The sequence below is a fragment of the Scyliorhinus torazame genome, chromosome 7 (genome assembly GCF_047496885.1).
Source record: "Scyliorhinus torazame isolate Kashiwa2021f chromosome 7, sScyTor2.1, whole genome shotgun sequence".
Classification (NCBI taxonomy): Eukaryota; Metazoa; Chordata; class Chondrichthyes; order Carcharhiniformes; family Scyliorhinidae; genus Scyliorhinus; species Scyliorhinus torazame.
The window spans coordinates 308770578-308796463 of record NC_092713.1 but is presented as its reverse complement, the minus strand read 5'-3'; the positions used below and the strand labels follow the sequence as shown (position 1 = coordinate 308796463).

The 25886-nt window shown below is 50.5% G+C and overlaps 1 protein-coding gene across 4 annotated transcripts in view; it reads left to right on the top strand.

Moving 5' to 3' along the window:
• The window catches only part of anxa6 (annexin A6), a 182446-nt gene extending 156945 nt beyond the window's left edge, over nt 1-25501 (top strand). The window contains exons 20-26 of one of the 4 annotated variants that reach the window (XM_072512736.1): nt 1085-1138; nt 3949-3966; nt 5297-5390; nt 7824-7919; nt 14369-14427; nt 19995-20117; nt 23968-25501. In XM_072512736.1, the coding sequence (XP_072368837.1) occupies nt 1085-1138; nt 3949-3966; nt 5297-5390; nt 7824-7919; nt 14369-14427; nt 19995-20117; nt 23968-24027 (504 nt within the window). In that variant the 3' untranslated portion in view covers nt 24028-25501. Of the gene's footprint in view, nt 1-1084; nt 1139-3948; nt 3967-5296; nt 5391-7823; nt 7920-14368; nt 14428-19994; nt 20122-23967 lie in introns of all 4 variants that reach the window. The other 3 variants (XM_072512737.1, XM_072512738.1, XM_072512739.1) reach the window with 3 other exon arrangements.
• The last annotated feature ends 385 nt before the right edge of the window (nt 25502-25886 follow it).

The following is a 25886-nucleotide window of genomic DNA, read 5'->3' as shown; positions in this document are numbered from 1 at the left end:
CACTGGAACGCTTCACGCAGCTCCAGCTGCCGATATGGGCGCCGCCACGGGTCCGCGCACGCGCGTGGGTTGCCGTCTCCGAGCCAGCCAGGCAACATGGCAGATCCGTACAGGCGCAGAGGAACACGGGCCTCCCGCGGAATTAGTCCGCCCGCCGATCGGTTGGCCCCGATCACGGGCCTGGCCACCGTGGAGATCCCCCCCCACCCCACACACCTCGGAGTCAGATTCCCCCGATCCCCCCCCCCCCCCCCAACCAGGACGGCCCCCGCAGCCAGAACGCCGAGGTCCCACCGGGTAGGACACGCGCGAACGTGGGACCCGGCCAAATTCGATGGCACTCGGCCCGTCGAGCGCGGAGAATCGGTGGGGGGGGGGGGACCAACTGGCGCCGCGCCAACCACGATGGAGCCATTGGAGCGGCAGCACAGGATCCCCCCCCCCCCCCCCCCCCCGCCGATTCTCCAACCCGCCGCGGGATCGGAGAATGCCGCCCCATGTCCTTTGTTCTTTATTCTCCAGGGTTGACTATTCCAGTGCCCTCCTGCCCAACCTCACACCTCCGACCCTCCATAAACAGGAGTTCTTGCAAAACACTGCTGACCGTACCTTACCCCGCGTCAAATCATCTTCATTCATCACCCTCTGTGTATGTTGACCTGCACCGACTCCTGGACCAAGAACGTTTCAACTCCCATCTTGACATTTCGCCATCTCTGTTACCTCCAACTCCCTCCACACCGACAAAAAGCTCTGGGATCGCTGCGCTCTTCGAATCCCAATCTCACTCCTCCACTGGCGGCCATGCCTTCAGCTGCCTGGAACCTTAGCTCTGGAACTCTCTCTGTAAACCTCGCCCCTGTCCTCACTTTGCTCTTTTGAAACCTAACTCTGTGGCCAAGCTTCCCGTTATCTCTCCTGATATTCGCTCAGTGCCGATGTTTTTTTTTGAAAGAAACGCTCTTGTTAATCATCCCGGGGCCTCTTGTTATGTTGAAGTGCTTCGTAAAGGCAAATTATTGTGGTCAAAATTGTCTTAACGTTGTTCGGACTGAATGATGTTGTCTGTGTCCTTCTGTAACAGGGGAACCGCGAGGAAGGCGATGCAGACCTGCCACGTGCCATCGAGGATGCAAAGGTACTGGACCGAGCTGAGAGCTCGGGCAAGGGGCTGGGTGGGAGATAAAACTCGCTCTTCAATTAACAAGTCATTACCCATTTTGTCCATAACATGAAGGCCCCTGGCTGGGGTGCCACCTTCTAGACTGTGACTGTCCTATATATCTTGGGAATGTGCCAGCCTTTCTGAGGTGCCGTTGGTGGACAGAGGCTTGGTGAGTAGGGATGCTAATTCTCCAGGATTATCCTGGAGCCGACATAAAATCAGAATTAACCTTCCAATGCTGGGCCAGTCAAAACCTGGAGGAAAATCATAGGAGATTTTTAAACAAATGGCAAGTGGTTTCTGTAACTAATTTTCCCGGACTTCTTTTTGTTGTTCAAATATTGGAGGAAAGAATGAGCTGTGAAGTGCTTTGGGGTACCCGGAGGTTGTGCTAGGCGATATATAAATGCAAGCCTTTCTTTAAAGTGTTTAGATGAGATCTCTAACTTGTGGCACAGTGGTTAGCACGGATGCCTCACGGCGCCAGGGACCCGGGTTCAATTCCGGCCTTGGGTGACTGTGCGGAGTCTGCACGTTCTCCCCGTATCTGTGTAGGTTTCCTCCAGGTGCTCCGGTTTCTTCCCACAGTCCAAAGATGTACAGATTGGCCATGCTAAATTGCCCCTTAGTGTCCAAAGGATTGCAGGGTTACGAGGATAGGGTCGGGGAGTGGGCATGGGTAGTATGCTCTTTTGCAGAGTCGGTGCAGACTCGATGGGCCGAATGGCCTCCTTCTGCACTGTAGGGATTCTATGATAAGTTCTATTGTCTTGCGTCCTCTGCCCTCTCCTCTGACTCAAAAGACCACATTATCCAAACACTGGGTCACAGAAAAACATGTCCACCTCGGAACTGAATACACCAGCCAAAAGAGAAGTAATGTTGTGGAACAGACTCCCTGGACTGGTTGAGTGAGGAGGTTCTTGGCTCAAGTCCCACTCCAGATACATAATCTAGGCCCAGTGCAGTACTGCAGGCGTTCCACACAGGCGTCAGAGCTGCCATCTTTTGGATACGAGGCTAAACTGAGGCCCTGTTCTGTACCCTCAGCTGAATGCGAAAATCCCAAGGCACCGATTTAAATGATGGGGAATTCTGCCGGGTGTCCTGGGGCCAATATTAATCCCACAACCAACATCACATCGCTGGTGCTGGGATCTTGCTGTGTGTAAAGTAGCTACCATGTTTCCTAGGAAACGCCAATGACTTGATTGGCTGCAAAGAACATGGGGACATTTTGAGGTTGTGAAAGATGTTGAAGAAATTAACCTTTTTTTATATAAATAATGCAACCCTGGAACATTTTTTGATTTCACTATCAGCCAATGTGTTTCTGCATCTCCTCTTCATGGCCTACATCAGCTGTTTTCTCCTCTGTTGGTCATCCTGTACCGTCTCCCAGCATGCATGTGATGTTTGAAAGGGCCCTATTCGAAATACAGCCCCCCCCCCCCCCCCCCCCCCCCCCCACAGCCCAGCCGTGCAACCCTCCTGTTCAGGCTGTGTCTGGGCAGCACGGTCGCACAGTGGTTAGCACAGTTGCTTCACAGCGCCAGGGTCCCAGGTTGGATTCCCGGCTTGGGTCACTGTCTGTGAGGAGTTTGCACGTTCTCCCCGTGTGTGCGTGGGTTTCCTCCGGGTGCTCCGGTTTCCTCCCACAGTCCAAAGATGTGCAGGTTAGGTAGATTGGCCGTGATAAATTGCCCTAAGTGTCCAAAAAGGTTAGGTGGGGTTACGGGGATAGGGTGGAGGTCTGGGCTTAGGTAGGGTGCTCGTTCCAAGGGTTGGTGCAGACTCGATGGGCCGACTAGCCTCCTTCTGCACTGTACGTTCTCTGATTCTATGGTCTCGAGTTGATGACCGTGCCTGGAGAACATCGTAGAATGAAATGGGTCAGAAGGAGGCCATTCGGTCCATCGCGTTTGTGCCGGACTCTGAAGAGCTGGCCAATTAGTCCACCGGCCCCTGCTCTCTCCCCACACAGTCCTGAGAATTTCCCTTTGCAAATATTTGTCCAATCCCCCTTTTAGAACTATTTTAGCAAACCAGCTTCCACAGCTCTTTCCGGCAGCACATTGCAGATCACTGCAATGCTCGGCGTTTAAAAGAGAAATAAATATCCTCATCTCGCTATCTCGTTCTTTTGCCAATTATCTGGTTACTGGCCCTCTCACCAGGAGAAACTCTTTCTGCTTATTTACTCGATCAAAATGCGACTGGAGTCGGGAGTCGGACGGGTCCCGATATCTGCACTCAAAGCAGCGAGATGGCTGAGGGGAGACAGTAGTACAATGGTAATGTCATCTGGACGAGTAATGCAGAGGTCCAGGCTGATGCTCTGAGGACAGGGGTTCAGATCCCAACACGCCAACAAAGCTAGTGTCCGTAATGGCGACCATGAAACCATTGTCGAATATCGTAGAAACCCATCTGGTTCACAAATGTCCTTCAGGGAAGGAAATCTGCCGTCCTTACCCGGTCTGGCCTACATGTGACTCCAGACCCACCGCGGTGTGGGTGACTCTTAAAGCGCCCCCTGAAATGGCCGAGCGAGCCACTCAGTTTGAGGGCAATTAAGAAAGGGCCACATCCCATGAAGGGAATTTTTTTTAAAGAGCCCCATCACAGGGCAGGGGTAGGTGTCCATTATCATCCATTCCTGTCAGCTGGGAATCAGGTGTCCAATTATTTCTATGTTCTTGTTGTCAGGCATATTAATTCTTGCTAACCTGATGGAGAAAAACCCTTCTCTTTTCTTTCCTTTACTATGCAAACCATGTCAGCTTATAGCAGACTATCTGGTAAGTCTCTGTTAAGTGTCACTGTTGTGTCAAGCTTGACACACTTCCTTATTGGCTGATGGGCTTTTTGATGCCACATGACATATTTTGAATGTACAATATTGTTTTTGATCCCGTTTCCCCTCAGTACCGCGGCAGCGAGACGGAATTAGTTCCTCTTTCTGGCATTTCTCCCGATATTTGATTAAGTTGAAGTCTGTTGGGTGGAAGCGCAGACTCCGGAGAATTTAACGACAAGCGACGCAAAAGCTTGCGGATGTTAGAAATCCGCAGTGGTGAGCGAGGGAATCCCACCTCTGACGATGCAGCACTCTCTCGGGACTGCACTGGGAGCACTGCGGTCTGGATTTCCTACCCCGGTCTCTCTGGTCAGACCCTCTGACTGAGAATCGGGAATGCTATCGACTGAACCCCAGCTGATATTGCTTCACATGCTGTCCATTTCCTGATCCAGTCCATTTCTTAATATCAAAGCTGGGCACGCTCTGCTGGAGTTGATGTTTCAGGTCGAGGACCTTTCAATCAGAAACCTGCTGCAAATTGATAATGTTTTGTTTTTCTCCCCCCACTGAAGCTGACGGGTCTGCTGAGTATTCCCAGCATTATTGTTCTTGTGGGTTCATGTCCCACCCATGCTCCCGGTGCAGCGCTGAGAGAGTGCGGCATTGCTGTGTCTCGGGTGAGATTTTCGAGTGAGGCTCTGTCTGCCCTCTCAAGGGGAGAAGAAGGCTTCTTCCTGATCCTGCTTCAGGTCCCCTGCCCTAAGAGGGCATTGGTGATGATGGACCTCCACTGTTTTGGGCCATGATTAGGCTTGGCAAAGCACTGCAGTGGTTTGCGATTGCCTCCTGCAGACTGGCTCACAGGATGTGGGCATCTTTGGCCAGTCCAGCTTTTTTGTATTGTCCACCCCGAGCCGCCGCTGAGAAGGTGGTGGGCGAGCCTCCACCTTGAACGGCTGCAATCCATGTTGTGTAGGTACACCCACAGTGCAGTTAGGGAAGGAGTTCCAGGATTTTGACCCAGCGACAGTGAAGGAACAGCGATAAATTTCCAAGTCAGGATGGTGAAAAATTGAGGCCTGCTGTAGGCCCAAGACTGTTAATAGAATAAACCTGGCTTGGCCATTGAATTTTAATCAGGAATCAGATCCTGTTGGATTTCTGGAGATGACAGAGACATGAGGGAGAAAGGAATATCGGGATGACGATGGGGTTAGATGAAGGAGGGGTAAGAAGAGGCTTGTGTACAGCATGGCCAATAGGGCGAAGAGCCTGCTCCTGTGCTGAAAATGTTTTCTAATTCTATTCCAAACATTTCTGATTATCAGGAACTGTGCGGGTCAACCGATGACGACTCGGGCTCCATGGAATCAAAGTTCATCAGCATCTTGTGCATGAGGAGCTACCGCCATCTCAGACGAGGTGAGCTGTCACAGGATGAGCTGGCGGCACTCTATTGTCCACTGAACTTCCATCCTCCCACAAGCTTCCCGTTGAGCTGCGTCGGCCTGGGCTCAGCGAGATCACTCTCGTCACTGAATCAGGTTTCAAATCCCCCGCCCGAGGTTTCAGCAACAAATCCAAGCTGACACTCCCAGTTCTGCAGTGTCGGAGGTTCCGTCCGTCGGGATGAGATCCTTCGTGGCCCGGCGGGTGAATGTAGACGACTCCGTGGCCACAAGGAAGGAGCTTTGAAGTGTTTTGGTGTCCTGGCCACAGTTTGCCTCCCTCTCTTTTACACCCTCTGTTTTCCCACGGCTTGACTCTCCACCGCTTCCACGCCCCCTTCTTATCTTTGTGACCTCCTTCAACCCTCCAGCTCTAATCTCTCGAGCGTTCCCAATTTTCAGCCCTCCGCCGTGAGCAGCTGTGTCTCTCTGGACATTAACCTCTCATTTTCTCCACTAAACTCTCCACGTCTGACTCTTTACGATGCTCCTTAAAACCAAACTAATTTGTCCGAAAATATCCTCAGTATTTGTTCTATTGTTTGGTAATACCTCCCTGAAGCCTGTTGCAATGATTTACCCGGTTGCGGGCCCGGTATATGTAAGGTTTTTAAAAAATATTTTTATTCTCCATTTTCACATTTTCTTCAGAATTTAGTCCCCACCAACAAACAGTAAACGGTAACGAATACAATGTCAATCCCCCTACCGACAACAGCGATCCCATCCTCCCACCCCCCAAACAACGAGCCGCCTGACAATAAAAGCAACAAATAAAGCAAACCCTTCCCCCCCCCCCCCCCCTAATATTCAACGCCATCCAATTCCCAAAAGAGTGAATGACACCCATGAATTGTAGACCCCCCAACCCCCCCAGACTCATCCTCTCCACTTCTTCTTGTAAACTCCTCCCCCCAACCTCGGTTCCTTCCCCCAACCCGGCTAGACTCACCGGAACCTGTTCTACCAGGCTCCGATGGACGCAGCCCCTCCCCCCACCTCGCTCCCGGTCACTGGCCGGCTTAAACCGGCCAGCGTGGAGGCCCCCGCCCGGTTCTCTTTCCCCCTTGCCCGGTCCCAGGAAAACCAAGAAATCCCCTTTAGCACACAACCCCAGCATACACACCCAAGCCCCAAAGAACCATCACTGCAAATGAAAGTCCCAACTCTTCCCTTGTCCAAATATATACAGCGTCGACTCGTTTAGTACAGACACCAACACACAGTGAAAAAATAAAGTTACATGAGGCTACATCGGTACACGACCCGCTCTCAGTCCCATTTCTCAATTCTGCCACAGTCCTTCTGCCTTCGCAAACGCTTCCGCCGCCCCAAAATAAAAGTCCTTTGATTTGTAGGTCACCCTCAACTTAGCTGGATATACTATGCCGCACTGCACCTTGCTGATGTACAGTGCCTTCTTCACCCGGCTGAAGGCAGCCCGCCTCCTCGCCAGCTGCACCGTAAAGTCCTGGTATATGCGTATACCAGCTCCAGCCCACTGCACCTCCCGCTTCTGCTTGGCCCAGCACAGGACCTTCTCCTTCACGCTGTACCTACGGAAACACACAGTTACTACTCTTGGCGGCTCACTCGCCTTTGGTACAGGCCTCCACGACCGATGAGCCCGATCCAGTTCGTATCGAGAGGGATCGTCCCCCTCCCCCAATAGCTCCGCCAACATCGTGGCAAAATACTCCGTCGGCCTCGGGCCCTCCACCCCTTTGGGCAGACCCACGATCCTCAGGTTCTGCCGCCTGGATCTGTTTTCCAGGTCTTCCATTTTGGCTCGCAGACCCTTGTTGGTCTCTATCACCTTCCACAACTCCTTCCCCATCGAGGTGAGTTGATCACTGTGCTGCGACAATACCTCTTCCACTTCCTTCAGCGCCTCACCTTGCTCCCGCACCTCCGCCGCTGCGCTCGATACCGCCGCCCTCACCGGGACAATCGCCTCCTCCACCAGCACCTTCAATACCGCCCCCATCTCCTTCTTCATCGCTTCCATGTGCTTTGTGAACTGTTTTTCAAGTTCCACAGCCATCACCTTGGTCATTTCTTCTGCTGTGAGCGATGCGGCCTCCCCTGGTGCTCCAGCCTCCGCTTTCCTTACAGTTCCTGCGCTGACTTTTCCACTCAACAGCGGACTTTCATTAACCCCCTTTTTCACGGCCGTTTTTTCCCCCAAACTTGGACATTTCTCCTCCCTGTGCCTTCTCACAGCCTTTTCAGCCTCCATTGCCCCTGGGACTGGGCGTTAAAACCCCAAAATTTCTATTCCCGAGCGGGAGCCCTCCAGTATGCGGCTGCCTCCCGCCCGCCGTCACCGGAAGTCCACAGTATATGTGTGTTGATGTTGATTGCACTGCTGGATGTTGCGTTGATTTAGTGGGTTGTTTTTTCTTAGTTTTCCAGGATTATATTAAACTCACCAACAGGGATATCGAGCAGACCATCAAGAACGACATTTCTGGAGATCTGAGGAATGCACTAATTGCTATCGGTGAGTCCCTGTACCTCATTCCAAACAAAATAAGCACGCAAGCATTCACTCGGAACATCGCTCGCCCTCAATGCAAACATTTGTTTGCTCGTGCAGACATTGGCTCGTTCGTGCGAACGCTAGCTCGCACAAACACTGGCTTGCTTTCACAAACACTCGTGCAAACACTCGCTCAGTCGTGTAAAAGCTCGCTTGTGCCAACACTGGCTTGCTCTTGCAAATGCTCGTGCACTCACTCACTCCCGCACTCACAAATACTCACTCACCCACTCACTCACGCAAACACTCACTCACAAAGGCGCTCATCATGCAAACCCTCGCTCTTGCAAACACTCACTCAATCCCTTACTCATGTAAACACTCGCTCACCCTCTCACTCACGCAAACATACACGCACTCACCCAAGCAACCACTCACCTTCTCATACGCAAACATTCGCTCACCCCCTCGCTCACACACAAACACAGGTTTCATAGCACCAGGACAAGAAAACCCCTGCTGATTACCACATAAAGTCTCCCCTCAGTTAATGAATCAGCACTCCTCCATGTTGAACACCACTTGGAGGAAGCACTGAGGGTGGCAAGGGCGCAGAATATACTCTGGGTGGGGACTTCAATGTCCAACACCAAGAGTGGCTCGGTAGTACCACCACAGACCGAGCTGGCCGGGTCTTAAAGGACAGAGCTGCTCGACTGGGACTGCAGCAGGTGGTGAGGGAACCAACAAGAGGGAAAAACATACTGGACCTCACCCTCACCAATCTGCCTGCTGCAGATACATCTGTCCATGAGAGTATCGATAGGAGTGACCACCGCACAGTCCTTGTGAAGACAAAGTCCTACCTTCACATTGAGGATACCCTCCATCGTGTTGTGTGGCGCTACCACCGTGCTAAATGGGATAGACTTCGAACAGATCTAGCAACTCAGGACTGGGCATCCATGAGGCGCTGTGGGCCATCAGCAGCAGCAGAATTGTTTCAACCCCAATCTGCAACCTCCTGACCCGGCCTATCCCCCACTCCCCCATTACCACCCAGCCAGGGGATCAATGATTCAATGAAGAGTTCAGGAGAGAATGCCAGGAGCAACACCAGGCAGACCGAAAAATGTGCCAACCTGGTGAAGCTACAACACAGGACGGCCTGTGTGCCAAACAGCATAAGGAGCAAGTAATAGACAGAGCTAAGCGATTCCACACTGAACACATCAGATCTAAGCTCTGCAGTCCTGCCACATCCAGCCTTGATGGTGGTGGACAATTAACCAACTCACTGGAGGAGGAGGCTCCACAAATATCCCCATCCTCAATGATGGAGGACCCAGCATTTATAAGCAAAAGACAAGGCTGAGGCATTCGCAACAATCTTCAGCCAGAAGTGCCGAGTGGACGATCCATCTCGGTCTCCTCCGGAGGTCCCCAGCATCACAGATGTCAGTCTTCAGCCAATACCATTCACTCCACGTGATATCAAGGAATGAAGGCACTGGATACTGCAAAGGCTATGGACCCTGACAATAGTCCAGCAATAGAACTGGAGACTTGTACTCCAGAACTTTCCACAACCCTAGCCAAGCTGTTCCAGTGCAGCTCCAACACTGGCATCTACCCAGCAATGTGTAAAATTGCCCAGGTGTGCCCAGTACACAAGAAACACGACAAATCCAACCCGGCCAATTACCGCCCCATCAGTCTGCTCTCAATCATCAGTGAAGTGATGGAAGGGGTCATCAACGTTCCATCAAGCAGCACTTACTCAGCAGTAACCTGCTCACTTGCACTCCGTTTAGGTTCCACCAGGATCACTCAGCTCCTGATATCATTCCAACCTTGGTTCGAAAATGGACGAAAGAGCTATACTCCAGAGGTGAAGTGAGAGTGACGGGGAAGCTCTCCACTAGTTAGAATCCTACCTTGCACAAAGGAAAATGATTGAGACTGTTGGAGGTTAATTATCTCCCTCCAACACTGCCGAACAGTAGCAGCCGTGTGTACTATCTACAACCAGATGCACTGCAGCAACTCACCAAGGCTCCTTGGACAGCACCATCCAAAGCCACGACCACTGCCATCCAGATGGACAAGAGCAGTAGATATCTGGGAACATCGCCACCTGGAGGTTCCCCTCCAAGCCACTCACCACCCTGACGTATATTGGCCGTTCCATCACTGTCGCTGGTCGAAACCTGGACTCCCTAAGAGCACTGTGGGTGGACCTACACCTCATGAACTGCAGCGGTTCAGGGAGGCAGCTCACCACCACCTTCTCGAGGGCAATTAGGGATGGACAATAAATGCTGGCCGAGCCTGCGATACCCACATCCAATGCATGAATTTAAAAAACATACCTGGAAGCTTTACTAAGTGACGGGAATTAGATTTAGGACCGTAGTCTATATTTTTTTAACGATCTCCACTGAATGCATTTTACTGCAGAAGTAATCCTACTTTAATGGGGGGAGGGGGGGGGGACTTTTCTGTGTAGTTATGCTAGTTTGTAGAAACTCGTTTAAGTAGACTATGTTTATTGTTTTCTGATTAAAATTTATTCTTTCATAGGATGTGGGCGTTGCTGGCTGGGCCAGCATTTATTGCCCATCCCTAAGTGCCCGTAAACTGAGTGGCTCACTCGTCCATTGCAGAAGGGCAATTCAGACTCAACCACTTTGCTGTGGGACTGGAGTCACAAATAAGCCAGGCCGGGTAAGGACGGCAGATTTCCTACCCTAAAGGGGTATTCGTGAACTGGGTGGGTTTTTACAACAATCGGTGCTGGTTGTCAAGGCCACCGTCACTGAGAATTGCTTTGTCCTCCAGGGTTATTCATTGAATTTAAATTTCACCACAGTTGTGGTGGTGGATTTGACACCGAGCCCCCACCATCTGGCCTGGGCTTGTGAAATCCTACCAACTGTCCTGGCTTGAGACAATTCACACCTCTTTAACCTGGGGAAACCCCTCTCTCTGGATCTGTAAAGACTTAATCACCTGCTAATGCTCGCATTCTAAGCATTGTCTTGCATCTTTGAATCTGTCTATATATATGTTTCTGGAACATACCTCTTCATTCACCTGAGGAAGGAGCAGTGCTCCAAAAGCTAGTGATTCGAAACAAACCTGTTGGACTTTAACTTGGTGTCGTAAGACTTCTTACTGTGCCCACCCCAGTCCAACGCCGGCATCTCCACATCGTTGTCAGGAGTAGAGAGGGGTTTGGAAAGCTTTGTGCATCTTTATAAGATCAAATTACACTAGGACAATTCCAGAGGCCTATCTGCACGTCCCCTGGCCTGTTGAGAATGACTCCATGCTCCGCCCGAGACTAACAAACTATTGAACAGAACCCGTATCTCCCTCGCTACGGTTTCCCTTGTCATCCTCTTGGTGATTTATTCTTTATTCCTTGTTGCTGATGGTCTGCTCCTCCTTGCACTTGGATCACCCACTGGCAACTTCCCCGAATGCCCCTCCCTCCTGCGGGTGTGTATAAATGTTTCTTCGATCCGGAATTTTTCCATGAAATATTGCAGTTGGTGGGACTAAATATCATAGAACATACGGTGCAGAAGGAAGCCATTCGGCCCATCGAGTCTCCACCGACCCACTTAAGCCCTCACTTCCACCCTATCCACGTAACCCAATAACCCCTCCTATCCCTTTTGGTCACTAAGGACAATTTATCATGGCCAGTCCATCTAACCTGCACGTCTTTGGACTGTGGGAGGAAACCAGAGCACCCGGAGGAAACCCACGCACACACGGGGAGAACGTGCAGACTCCGCTCAGACAGTGGCCCAAGCCGGGAATCCAACCTGGGACCCTGGCGCTGTGAAGCAACTGTGCTAACCACTGTGCTGCCGTGCTGCTCAAACACTGCCTGAAACAGGAGGGTTGCACGGCTGGGCTGTGGGGCGGGGGGGGCTGTATTTCGAATAGGACCCTTTCGAACATCACATGCATGCTGGGAGACGGTACAGGATGACCAACAGAGGAGAAAACAGCTGATGTAGGCCATGAAGAGGAGATGCAGAAACACATTGGCTGATAGTGAAATCAAAAAATGTTCCAGGGTCGCATTATATAGAGATATAAAAAAAGGTTAATTTCTTCAACGTCTTTCTGTCGTGTTGGGTGTTCTGGTTCACAAACAAGCCAACAATGCTGGAAGTGGTGTAACGCTATTTTATTAACTGTTAAACTATGCTAACATACTGTAAACGTGGGTATAAGCAATACCAGCTTAACTGTGGACCCTTTCCTATCACTAGCTATGGTGAGGCACTCAGCACATGGTGAATGTCTGTGTTGCAGGCTGTGAGCTCTGTGCTCCGAGCTGGCTGCTGCTAGAATGAGCGGGAACTCTCCTGTCCCCTGTCTTTATAGTGCTTGTGCTCTCACTGGTGATTGGCTGCGGTGTTATGTTTGCTGGGTGGTCCCACTGCATGTCCATCAGTGTGTGTATGTGATTGCACCATAATGTACTGATGTATATTATGACATTTCACAACCTCAAAATGTCCCCATGTTCTTTGCAGCCAATCAAGACACCGGCGTTTCCTAGGAAACATTTACACACAGCAAGATCCCAGCACCAGCGATGTGATGTTGGTTGTGGGATTAATATTGGCCCCAGGACACCCGGCAGAATTCCCCATCATTTAAATCGGTGCCTTGGGATTTTCGCATTCGGCTGAGGTTACAGAACAGGGCCTCAGTTTAGCCTCGCAGCCAAAAGATGGCAGCTCTGACGCCAGTGTGTCACGCCCGCAGTACTGCACTGGGACCGTCAGCCGAGAGTCTGTACCTGGAGTGGGACTTGAGCCAAGATCCTCCTAACTCAACCAGTCGAGGGAGTGCTATCCACAGTGCTATCCACTTGTGCTACTGTGCTGCCCTCAGTGTGGAAGAAGGGCAAGTTTGCACTCCGCCTGACCCCTGGTGTGGTGTCAACCCTGGCTCACTGCGCAGAACTATCAACGTGGGTATTGCGTTCAAGTCCCACTCCAGAATTTCAGCAGATTATCTCCCCTGACAACCCAAGGGGCTGTTTAGCACAGGGCTAAATCGCTGGCTTTGAAAGCAGACCAAGGCAGGCCAGCAGCATGGTTCGATTCCCGTAACGGCCTCCCCGAACAGGCGCCGGAATGTGGTGACTAGGGGCTTTTCACAGTAACTTCATTTGAAGCCTACTTGTGACAATAAGCGATTTTCATTTCATTTCATTTCATTTCAAGCAGCTCACAGAGGGTGATTGGATGATGACAAGCCAATGCTGGCCTGTCCATCCTCCAGGTGAATGTTAATGATCGAATGACAATAGAAATAGAAGCCCAGTCTGTCGGTCTGGATTCTTGGACAACATTCCTACTTTATCCTACGCCAAACGATCGATTGACTGGCTGCTTAACCCAAATGCCGTTTTTTGGGATCTTGCTGTGCCCCACTAGGTTCCATCGTCCAAGTGATGCTTTGTGCTGCAAAGTGACTGCTGCATTTTACCTCCTATAGACTGCACCCCTCTTGTGTCAGCTGTCTGAGCTGCGGCTGGGTGCCAGGTAAATAAGGGTTGACTGAAGTGGGTGCCCAACTCCGCCATTGGCGACCGTGCCTTCAGCTGCCGAGGCCGGACGGTCTGTAGTTTCATAGAATTATCATAGAATTTACAGTGCAGAAGGAGGCCATTCGGCCCATCGAGTCTGCACCAGCTCTTGGAAAGAGCACCCTACCCAAGGTCAACACCTACACCCTATCCCCATAACCCAGTAACCCCACCCAACACGAAGGGCAATTTTGGACACTAAGGGCAATTTAGCATGGCCAATCCACCTAACCCGCACATCTTTGGACTGTGGGAGGAAACCGGAGCACCCGGAGGAAACCCACGCAGACACGGGGAGAACGTGCAGACTCCGCACAGACAGTGACCCAAGCCGGAATCGAACCTGGGACCCTGGAGCTGTGAAGCAATTGTGCTAACCACTGTGCTACCGTGCTGCCCTACAATGCTACCGTGCTGCCCTCCTTCCACCTCTCCACCGCTCCCTCCTCCTTTGAGACACTTCTGAAAACCTACCCATCTGACCAAGCTTTGGGTCACCTGTCCAATTATCTCCTTACCTGGCGTGGTGGCCGAAAGCCCTTTACTGTAACGCAATCATAGAATAATACCGGCAAGAAGAAGAAGGCTATTCAGCCCATCAAACCCGTGCCAGCTCGTCAGAAGAGAAATCTGGTTCGCCCCAAGGTCTCTCTCTCGATGTTATTGAACCTGTTTTCACCACCCCATCATCATTCACTCTCAGTGAGTTCCGCTCGAACTTTGTCTCCCTTTTTGATAACCCGCTGGAACTGTCTTGTGATTTACTGCTACGTTAAATGTGCCATATAAATGCAAGTTGTTGTTGCCGACCTTAGCATGACCCATTTCTTTGCTTCCTCTCTCCTAGTTCGCTCGATCAAGAACAAGCCATCATTCTTTGCTGAACGCCTCTACAAGTCAATGAAGGTAAATGGCCGAGATTTCATTCGCCCCAATTGTGGGTGTAATACTCTTCGCCTCATAGATTTACTCCACAGCGCAGTGTTAAAATTCCAGTCATCCCCGGGGCACTGTCTGTGTGGAGTTTGCACATTCTCCCCGTGTCTGCGTGGGTCTCACCCCCACAAAACCTGAAGATGTGCAGGGCAGGTGGGTTGGCCACGCTAAATTGCTCCTTAATTGGAAAAAATTGGGTACTCTAAATTAACATAAGAAAAACTCCAATCACGCTTGGGGCACAACTGTACATGTGACTGTTGCTGACTGAGATATCCCTGCTTGATTGGCTTGGACAGATACAGGAAAACACACTGTCTACTGTAACTCAATCACACAGAGTATTACTCAGACTCACGACTGAGCTCTAGGTATTACCCAGTCTTGGTGAAGGGGGCTGGCCAGGTTACGATCATTCATTGTGGAACTCTTCTCTGAGCTCCGAGCTCAGGACTCCTCTTCTGTGATGGTTGCTCCCGGGGGTTCCTGGGTTGTCGCTGACGACATGCCCTGATATCCCTTCTTTTATCTCGGTTCTGATCGCACTGTGTCAGGATGCACACCCACACCTGGCCGAAGGTGGATTGTCCCATCAAGACTTAAACTCATTAATGGGAATAAACAGGATACTCCTGTTCAGCCAGAGTGATTCAATCAAGATTTACTGTCCTGTGAAACGCTCATGTCTGACCAGCTATTAGCCCATTATGGAATTTGATGGCCTCTTTGTTTATCGTTCGTCCTGCTGCAAAGTTGCCCACCTCCGTCTCGGAGTTAGTTACACATTCGTAGCCTGGTCTCTTATGTCCTTTTGTGTAAATATGATAACTACTGTCAGTGTGTAATCACAAAGTTTCATGTAGTGATAATAAGTTGCTGTGTTGTCTCGAGTGCCCTGGCAGACGGCCAATATCAATTCCAGCCAGGGCCTTATTTGGCCGTTCCTGTTTTCTGCCTATATGTATTTTCCCCTCTGTCAGCCTGTCCCCAGTACCACACCATCCTCATCGCAGTTTTTATTAAAAATTAATTCCTGGGATTGAGTGGCGCTGGCAAGATTAGCATTTGTTGCCCATCCCTAATGGAGAAGGTGGTGGAGAGCTGCTTTCTCCAACCGCTGCAGTGCATGTGGTATAGGCGGATCCACAGTGCCGTTAGGGAGGGAGTTCCAGGATTCTGGCGACAGTGAAGGAACGGTGCTATAGTCCCAAGTCAGGATGGTTTATGGCTTGAAGGGTACCATGAAGGTGGTGGGGTTCCCATGTACCTGCTGCCTTTGTCCTTCTGACTGGTTGTGGTCGTGGGTTTGGAAGGTGCTGTTGAAGGGCAGCACGGTAGCATTGTGGATAGCACAATTGCTTCACAGTTCCAGGGTCCCAGGTTCGATTCCGGCTTGGGTCACTGTCTGTGTGGAGTCTGCACATCCTCCCCGTGTGTGCGCGGGTTTCCTCCGGGTGCTCCGGTTTCCTCCCACAGTCCAAAGATGTGCAGGTTAGGTGGATTGGCCATGCTGAATTGCCCTTTGTGTCCAAAATTCCCCTTAGTGTTGGGTGGGGTTACTGGGTTAGGGGGATTGGGTGGAGGTGTTGACCTTGGGTAGGGTGCTCATTCCAAGAGCTGGTGCAGACTCGATGGGCTGAATGGCCTCCTTCTGCACTGTAAATTCTATGAAGGAGCCTTGGTGAGTTCCTGCAGTGCATCTTGTGGAAGGTACACACGGCCGTCACTGTGTGTCAGTGGTGGAGGGAGTGAATGATTAAGATGGTGGATTGGGCACTGGTTAAGTTGAGCTTATTGAGGATGTGATTTATGAGTAAGCAGTGTTGAGGTGGTGTTGCAGAATGGTGTTTGGTGTACAGGAAGCCCACAGAAGAATATTGAATTTGAAACGTTGCTTTCCAATGGAGCCAGAGCTGGACTTTTCTTCCCTTTTAAATTGGATGAAGCTCCGTAGCCATTGAACAGTTTTGGAAATTGGAAATTATCCCGCTCGCTCAACACCATCCAAAACTCCACACCTGAGCCCTGGTCCCACCTACCCCGTCCTGAGGGACTTCCAGTCTGTGACCTGGGTGAGGTCCCACTCTCACCTGAATGGGGAGGCAGGGGCGTAGTGGTATTGTCGCTGGCTGAGTAATCCAGAGACCCAGGGAAATGCTCTGGGGTCACAGGTTCGAATCCCACCAGGGCAGTTGGTGGAATTTGAATTCAATAAATATCTGGAATTAAAAGTCTAATGACGGCCATGAAACCATTGTCGATTGTTGTAAAAACCCATCTGGTTCACTAATGTCCTTTGTGGGAAGAAATCATTGAATCACAGAATCCCTACAGTGAAGAAGGAGGCCATTTGGCCCATCGAGTCTACACCGACCCTCTTCTATCCTGACCCGGTCTGGCCTACGTGTGACTCCAGATCCACAGCGATGCGATTGATTCTTTACTGCCCCCTCGAGGACAATTAGGGATGGGCATTAATGCTGGCCCAGCCTGCCACGCCCACCTCCCATGAATGAATTTTTAAAAAATGAACTGGACCACGTACCAAGACGGCAGCACGGTAGCCTTGTGGATAGCACAGTTGCTTCACAGCTCCAGGGTCCCAGGTTCGATTCCGGCTTGGGTCACTGTCTGTGCGGAGTCTGCACATCCTCCCCGTGTGTGCGCGGGTTTCCTCCGGGTGCTCCGGTTTCCTCCCACAGTCCAGAGATGTGCAGGTTAGGTGGATTGGCCGTGATAAATTGCCCTTCATGTCCAAAATTGCCCTTAGTGTTGGGTGGGGTTCCTGGGTTGTGGGGATAGGGTGGAGGTGTTGACCTTGGGTCGGGTGCTCTTTCCAAGAGCCGGTGCAGACTCGATGGGCCGAATGGCCTCCTACTGCACTGTAAATTCTATGATAATCTATGAAGACCACTGACATTAACCCACATTAATCTGACTCTGTCCTGATGCCACCCAGAGTTGCTGAAAATGTGAAGTCCTCAAACTTTCAAAAGCTGACCTCCAATCGCACCTTACATCAATTTCCTCACCCCGATCTCCAGTTCCCACATCGTAAACCACAGCAGAAAACCTCGCCCACCTAACACCCGCAACTGTGCCGACCTCTGGCTTGTCTAAGATGGATTACCCTTCGACAAGTACCTCCGTGGCTTCACTGCTTTCCATCTCTGCAATGAGTCTGTGACCACAAAGGGACATGCCGCACGAAGCAAGTGCCTTAGCAGCAGAATAATACACTGCACAATTCCTGATATCTCACTGCCGCCATTTCCTGTAGCCGACCGTGAGCAGAGTCAGAGGACCCCTTCTTCATCTTCTTCTTTTGTGTAGGTGATCATGACTCTTCAACGTTCCTGATCCTCTGTAGCAGCCAACGTCATGGTCCTGTTCTGAAATCTTGTACCTGTTCTGCTTCTCCAGCTGTCAGTCCAGCTCCCCCTTTATCTCCCTCTCGTTCTGCCGCCCTCAGTTTTACCAGTTGCCACCAGATATTCTAGTTTCTCTCTCCTAGGTTTGTGCCCAAACGGTTACCTCCTGGTAATCATCGGCAAAAGTTCTTAACGTTTGCCTGTTTTCCTCAAGAATTGCTCATCGTTGATGTGTGTTGTCCAATTAATCCTCATCGTATTTCTCGGGAACCAGGGCCAGGATTTTCCAGTCCCGACATGGTCAGGCATCGTTAAGGGGGGGAATGGGAAAATTTGGAGTGCTGCTCTCCAAATATTCCCGTCCCACCCGTGATGATGCCTGCAGGGATTGGGGCTGGAAATCCCACCCCACATCTTCCATTGTCTTGATTATATCCCAATTTTCACACCCATACACTAATATTAACTGGTGTGCCTGGGTGGGCCGATAACCATAGTCATGAGGGCCCATAGGTATCCTTCTCTATTAGAGAGAGACAATTGGTTATGCTGTGCTTGAGAGGTATCATTCAGCAAGAATAAGGAAAGGCGCGGAGGCAGGCCTCCCTGAATAAGCTTAGCTTTTAACGGCTGATTGCTCTTGCTGTATGTTTTGCTGTTTGTTGTGTTAAGCACAGTAAGATAACACGGGCTGCAACTGGATGCAGCTTTAGCTGAGAGATGCTCCACACCTTGAAGTTAGTTCAATTTGATTTATTGAACCTGTCACACAGTTAGCTCAATCCTCTGTGAGTTTGACCCTCTGCTAACCGAGTGTGATTAATCTGTCTGACTGAACCAGACTAGCTCTTAGCCACGTGCTGTAGGAGTTATATGATATGTACACCCTGACTCACTCTGTAGATGTCACCAGTGGAAAGAGGCGGAGTGTGAGTGCCTTGTGTCTTTTATAGTGGGAAACCACCCCCAAGTGTTCTGCCTGCTGATTGGTTATGTCCTGATCTCTGTATTGTTGCTAACTTTGGTTGGTTCAATTGGCTCTGTTTTATAACCTTTGCTCTAGAGTCGCCAGGTATCTTTATGATACCGCCACGAGGTTCAAGTTCAAGTAATGATCAATAACTCAACATACCAATTAGTAAGATTCAAATCAATACACATTTATTATACACAGTAAATCGCTACTCATGCATAAACTCTACTTTCTAGGCTATTCCTATAACTAACAGGCCTAGACTTAGCTTCGGACTGGCCCACCAGGTCAGGGGAACAAATGGCCTTTCGTTCGGGTTCTGAGTCTGCGGGATTCAAAAGTTGGTATGGACTGGTAGCTAGGAGCGCCTATCTCGTAGCGAGCGTTGACTTGAGACTTACTTTCTTGGAGGCCGCCGGACAGTTCACTCTCGGGTTGCTTCGCGTTGCTGAGTGACCCTGTCAAGAAGGATGATTTGAACTTGGGGGCTTTACTTTATAGTCCCCAGGGGCTTTCCGCCCTTCGGGGCGGACCCCGTACCTGGTTCCAAGTGATTGGACTTTGTTCCAATCGTTTGGTTCGATTTCTCCAATACTGGAGCGGTTCCCTGATCGTTGGGTGGTCTTTAAATGTCTGTTAACCACTTTTGTGTTGGCTCCTGCTGGCGCTGAGGCGTCTGGCTTGGCCTTGTTTACCTTAAAAATGTTTTGATTGTTGAAATGAAATGAAAATCGCTTATTGTCACAAGTAGACTTCAAATGAAGTTACTGTGAAAAGCCCCTAGTCGCCACATTCCGGCGCCTGTTCGGGGAGGCTGTTACGGGAATCGAACCGTGCTGCTGACCTGCCTTGGTCTGCTTTCAAAGCCAGCGAATTTGCCCTGTGCTAAACAGCCCCCAGTTCCTGGGGATCGCTCATTACTATGAAGATGGCTGCTACATTACTATGCAGATGGCTGCTTGTATCGATGCTGTCTGGGTTTTTGCAGAGTCTAATACACAGCAACTTGCACCTGCTAGTTTTTGCCTGTGTTGGCTGAATTTCCCTTCAGCCTTTGCGGTTCTCCATTTTACGTCGGGAAGTGGCCAACTCAGGTGGCTACAGTATTCATTAGCTTCCTGTTTGTATCTGATTATGTGCATGTCTGCATATCATGACACTGTTGACTTTAGATCTTTTTTGTACTTTCTTAGGGTGCTGGGACCGATGACCGTACGCTGATCAGGATCATGGTGTCCAGGAGCGAAATTGATCTGTTAAACATCCGGCATGAGTTCAAACAGATGTACGATGTTTCGCTCTACACCTTTATCGAGGCAAGTATTCTAGGGGAACCATCAAACTCTGCCTCAGAAAGGTTAGGTTTCCCTCACGGTGACAGAAGATCGGCTGGGTAGACGGGGAGATTGGGTTTCATCCCATCACCCTCTGTGCCCGCTGACCTGCCTTGGCTCTCCGATTTATCAACACCTTGAATTTGAAAACATCTGGATCATTATCGGCAAAGGAAATATTTGCAGGGCTACAGGGGAGTGACACGAGGTGAATTGCTCCTTCAGGGGGCCGGCAGAGGGATGATGGGCCAAATAGCCACCGCCTGTTCTGTAAGCAGCCGAGGTTTGCGCTCAAATTCCAGCGTGTCTGAATTTAACACCAAACCACACGAGGAGGCGTGGGGTCAGATGATCGAAACCTTGGACCAGGTGATTCCGTCCTCGTCTTGGCCTTGACCCGCCACAGGAGATTCAGTGGTCCGGCCAAAAGTCCATTGGGGTGGCACAGGGGCGTCATGACGGCACTGTGGTTAGCACTACTGCCTCACAGCGCCAGAGACCGGGGTTTGAGTCCGACTTGGGGGTCACTGTGTGGAGTTTGCACGTTCTCCCCGTGTCTGCATGGGTTCCTTCCGAGTGTCCAGTTTCCTCCCACTGTCCAAAGATATGCAGGTTAGGGTGGATTGGCTGTGAGCACTGCACGGAGTTCGGCAATGGGGCGGGATAACGGGTCTAGGTAGGTACGGAAATACGCCGGCCGGTCTGCGCTTGCGCGAGATCACGCCAGCCATTCCGCACATAGAATCATAGAATCATAGAAGTTTACAGCATGGAAACAGGCCCTTCGGCCCAACCAGTCCATGCCGCCCAGTTTTTACCATTAAGCTAGTCCCAGTTGCCCGCACTTGGCCCATAACCCTCTATACCCATCTTACCCATGTAACTATCTAAATGTTTTTTAAAAGACACAATTGTACCCGCCTCTACTACTACCTCTGGCAGCCCATTCCAGACACTCACTACCCTCTGAGTGAAGAAATTGCCCCTCTGGGCCCTTCTGAATCTCTCCCCTCTCACCTTAAACCTATGCCCTCTAGTTTTAGACTCCCCTACCTTTGGGAAAAGATGTTGACTATCTACCTTATCTATGCCCCTCATTATTTTATAGACCTCTATAAGATCACCCCTAAGCCTCCTACGCTCCAAGGAAAAAAGTCCCAGTCTATCCAGCCTCTCCTTATAACTCAAACCATCAAGTCCTGGCAACATCCTAGTAAATCTTTTCTGCACTCTTTCCAGTTTAATAATATCCTTCCTATAATAGGGTGACCAGAACTGCACACAGTATTCCAAGTGTGGCCGTACCAATGTCTTGTACAACTTCAACAAGACGTCCCAACTCCTGTATTCAATGTTCTGACCAATGAAACCAAGCATGCCGAATGCCTTCTTCACCACCCTGTCCACCTGCGACTCCACCTTCAAGGAGCTATGAACCAGTACTCCTAGATCTCTTTGTTCTATAACTCTCCCCAACGCCATACCATTAACTGAGTAGGTCCTGGCCTGATTCGATCTGCCAAAATGCATCACCTCACATTTATCTAAATTAAACTCCATCTGCCATTCGTCGGCCCACTGGCCTAATTGATCAAGATCCCGTTGCAATCCTAGATAACCTTCTTCACTATCCACTGTGCCACCAATCCTGGTGTCATCTGCAAACTTACTAACCATGCCTCCTAAATTCTCATCCAAATCATTAATATAAATCACAAATAACAGTGGACCCAGCACCGATCCCTGAGGCACACCACTGGTCACAGGCCTCCAGTTTGAAAAAAACAACCCTCTACAACCACCCTCTGTCTTCTGTCGTCCAGCCAATTTTGAATCCAATTGGCAACCTCACCCTGGATCCCGTGAGCCTTAACCTTCTGGAACAACCTACCATGCGGTACCTTGTCAAAGGATTTGCTAAAGTCCATGTAGACAACGTCTACTGCACTGCCCTCATCTACCTTCTTGGTCACCCCCTCAAAAAACTCAATCAAATTTGTGAGACATGATTTTCCACGCACAAAGCCATGCTGACTGCCCCGAATCAGTCCTTGCCTCTCTAAATGCTTGTAGATCCTGTCTCTCAGAATACCTTCTAGCAACTTACCTACTACAGACGTTAGGCTCACTGGTCTGTAGTTCCCAGGCTTTTCCCTGCTGCCCTTCTTAAACAAGGGCACAACATTCGCCACTCTCCAATCTTCAGCCACCTCACCTGTGGCTGCCGATGATTCAAATAATGCGAGAACTCGCGCTGGCCCTTCACCGCTGGAGCAGCGGGAATGACTCCGGCGGCAACCTAGCCCCCTAGAAAGGTGAGAATTCCTCGCTTTGGGGGGCCGTTGACGCCGGAGTCGTTGGCTCCGGTTCTCCCGCCGGCGTGGGGACATTTTTAGAGAAACCCGCCCATAATCCCTACATTGCAGAAGGGGGCCATTCAGCCCATCTGGTCTGCACCGACCCTCTGAGAGAGCACGCTATCTAAGCCCATGCTCCTGTCCCATCCCTGTGACCCCACCTAACCCACACATCTTTGGACTGTGGGAGGAATCCGGAGCACCCGGAGGAAACCCACGCAGACACGGGGAGAAAGTGCAAACTCCGCACAGGCAGTGACCCGAGGCCAGAATTGAACCCAGGTCCCTGGCGCTGTGAGGTAGCAGTGCTAAACACCGTGCCACCATGCTGCCCATTCAAAGTTTTCACATGTGCAACGGGACCTGGTGCAAATGTACTCATCACAGGTAATACTGGGCTCAGTATAGTTCCCATCCACCCTTACAGTTGATGTTCGTTCTGAGAAGAGGTGAACCAGTACAAACCGGGTGGGCCGAATGGCCTCCTTGCGCACCACAACGATTCTGTAAATGAGGAGAGTTGGGTGAAAATATTCACAAATAGGCCTTAACCTGAGCAAAAGAAGCAATTTATTGTGCAGAGCTCTGGGAGAAAGGTCGTGGACCTCGGTCCTGCTGACACCTTCTCTCTGAGCTGCGGCTGACAACTGTGCAAATATGCCCTATCAAAGCAGAACTAGTTTGCATTCCTATTCCATAAATAGCTATCAATTCTTTACACAAAAGCTTACATCAGTCCAATCCATATGTTGCGCGTGTGATTACTGAATGTCATAAGGTTAAGAGTTGCCAGTCCTGGGTGTGGTCGCAGCTGTTTTGACCGCTTCGAATAACCGGTCATCATTGACCCATTGATTTTGGAAGCTACGTCTGTTAGAGTCACTCTTCGTCCAAAGTTCACTGTTTGAGCAGAAAATAAGAAGGCATTAATTCATATCCCAGCATATTATCAGAGCAGAAATTTTACACCAGCCAGGAGCTTGGTGACAATAGTTGACGGGCCTGGAGAACCTGGGGCTGTTCAAAAAGCAGAGAAAGAATTGGGGAAATTGGATGGGGAGTGTTCAAAGTTTCAACAGAGTAAGGGAGGAGGACCCAGTCCCACGGGTGGGGGGGCCGGCAACCCGAGGAAAGAGAGGGAAGATAATGAGCTAAAACCCCAGAGGTGCGATGATCAGGAGAGCTTGTTTTACACGACCAGTTGGTATCATAAGAATCCCTGCAGTACAGAAGGAGGCCTTTCTGTCCATCGAGATGGTACCCACATGGGTACAGATTGGAAAAGGAAACATATTGCAGGACTATGGTGAAAGGGGGAGGGGTTATAATTAGATCTGTCTTTCAAAAGAGGCACCAGTGACGTGGTGGGTTCAATTGCCTCTTTCTGTGCAGAATCTATAGACGTCTGTCTCGATTGCCTCCTGCGGAGGTTCACGCAGTGGGGGAAAGAATATTAATTTGATGTTTGTTTCCAGGGAGACACATCAGGGGACTACAGCAAGGTGCTGTTGGCGATTTGCGGCGGTGAGGATTAGAGGATGTTAACCCAATGGAGCACAATGCGGTTGTCCTGCGCCTGTGGAGTGATACAGAGACCTTCAGGCTCTCCTGTGGAAGCAGGGCCCGACTAGACGTCAACATGGGCAAGGGGGGAAAGGGATTGTCACCCTCCCGCCCATCACCTCACACCACCACCCCTCATCCCCCACCTCCCACACCATGTTTGTGTCTATCAAAGTGTTGAGCCAAGAGTTGAGTTTGATGTTTTTTTATGCCCCTGTGTATCGTGACTACTCATACTTGTGGTTCAAAATATTTACTGCGGCCAAACACCTCCCATAATTTCACTGTCCGATCGCCAGATGCCTAAATGTCTTTAGTCCGTGTCGAGCCCTGGGGTCTCAAAATGATTTTTCACGGTTCAGCTGTGCAGGTGTGTCTCGGCTTCTCCCCAGGGAGGTCTCCCTCCCCTCGGCCCGCAGCCCCCCCACCCCCTCATTCTGGCAGTCTGCCCTCAGTCTGCTTCACTACCCCCTCTTCTCCAACATCCAGTGAATCTTCAAGATTTACTGATCAAGGTCTCTTTCGACCCTCATTTTCGGAACAAGATCTTGAGCTTGCTCCAGTTAAGAATCCCTGCCTCCCCTGGCCTTCCCCACCTCTCCCACTCCACCATTGTTAACTCCACCATCAGCCTCACCACTCCTGCCCCGAGTTCGTTCCACCTCACTCTGTCTTTTCAAGAACTCCTCACTCTGACAGCCCAACTGTTTGACCTCAAGTGTCATAAATACCAGAATGAAATTTTATTAATTTTACTTTCAATATATAGCTCTCATATCACGTGTTTTAAAGATTTTTTTTTTTTTTTTGAAACTGCAGATTATTTTAAACGTCTGCTCCATCCCGCTCAACTACCAAATTTCCGTCATTGCTGTGCATCTTCAGATCCATGCCCCCAAAACCACTCCACCAGCCTGACCCTCGCCCAACTCCTCACCCCCGATCCGTCAGTTTCCTCCACTCCCACCCACCCCACATGCCACCTTCACCCCACCCTATCCATCTATCCCACCTACCCTGCCCCCCCCCCCCAACACACCTCCCCAACTCTCCACCTCCCCCTGACCCCCTCCGCCTGCCCTCCCACCCTCTCACCCTCCCGACCCCTGGCGCTCTCCATCTGACCCCCCCCCCCCTCCCGATCCCCTCTCACTCACTCCCATATCCTCCCCCTCCTTCGCCCTCTGCACCTCACGCAGCACCTTCCCCTATCCCCGCTGAAGGCCAGGTCGAATCGCAAATTTGGAAGCTTTGTTGCATTTTTTCTTTCTCGGGCACGAAGGTGAATGGAGCGGCAGCAGATTAAAAAATATTTGTCATTATTCTCTGCTAGGCCTCAATCCTTGATGGCAGAGGGGGGGGGGGGGGGGGGAGCAATACCCACAATAAAACTCGGCAAGAGCAAAAGAAACTTCTTTCCAAAAATAAAAATCATTTGAATGTCGAGTCTTTCTTTGCAATCCACATTTTTCATCCATGACTTATGATAGGAACTGGAGACATCCGAGTGGGCAGCAGTGGGATTCCTCATCTGTAACCGGGGGAAATTAGTGTGGGTTTTTTTCATTCATTGCTCTCCCCAATAAAACAAACTCCATTTTGTTTTCTTCCGCAATTCAAGCTGCAGAGAGGCCTCAAGTCCAAGGCTTAAGCACCGACAACAGCAACTCCTGGGTTCCATCAGATTGGAGAACTCTGAGCTAGCGTAGGAACCAACAGGGTGGGCCCGGTGAGGGACATGTGATGGCTCGTTGCACAGGATTATATCCCCTCTTCCCACACCTCTACCATTGACATAGGCCTAGTGTAGGCTATTACTGACGGATAGAAG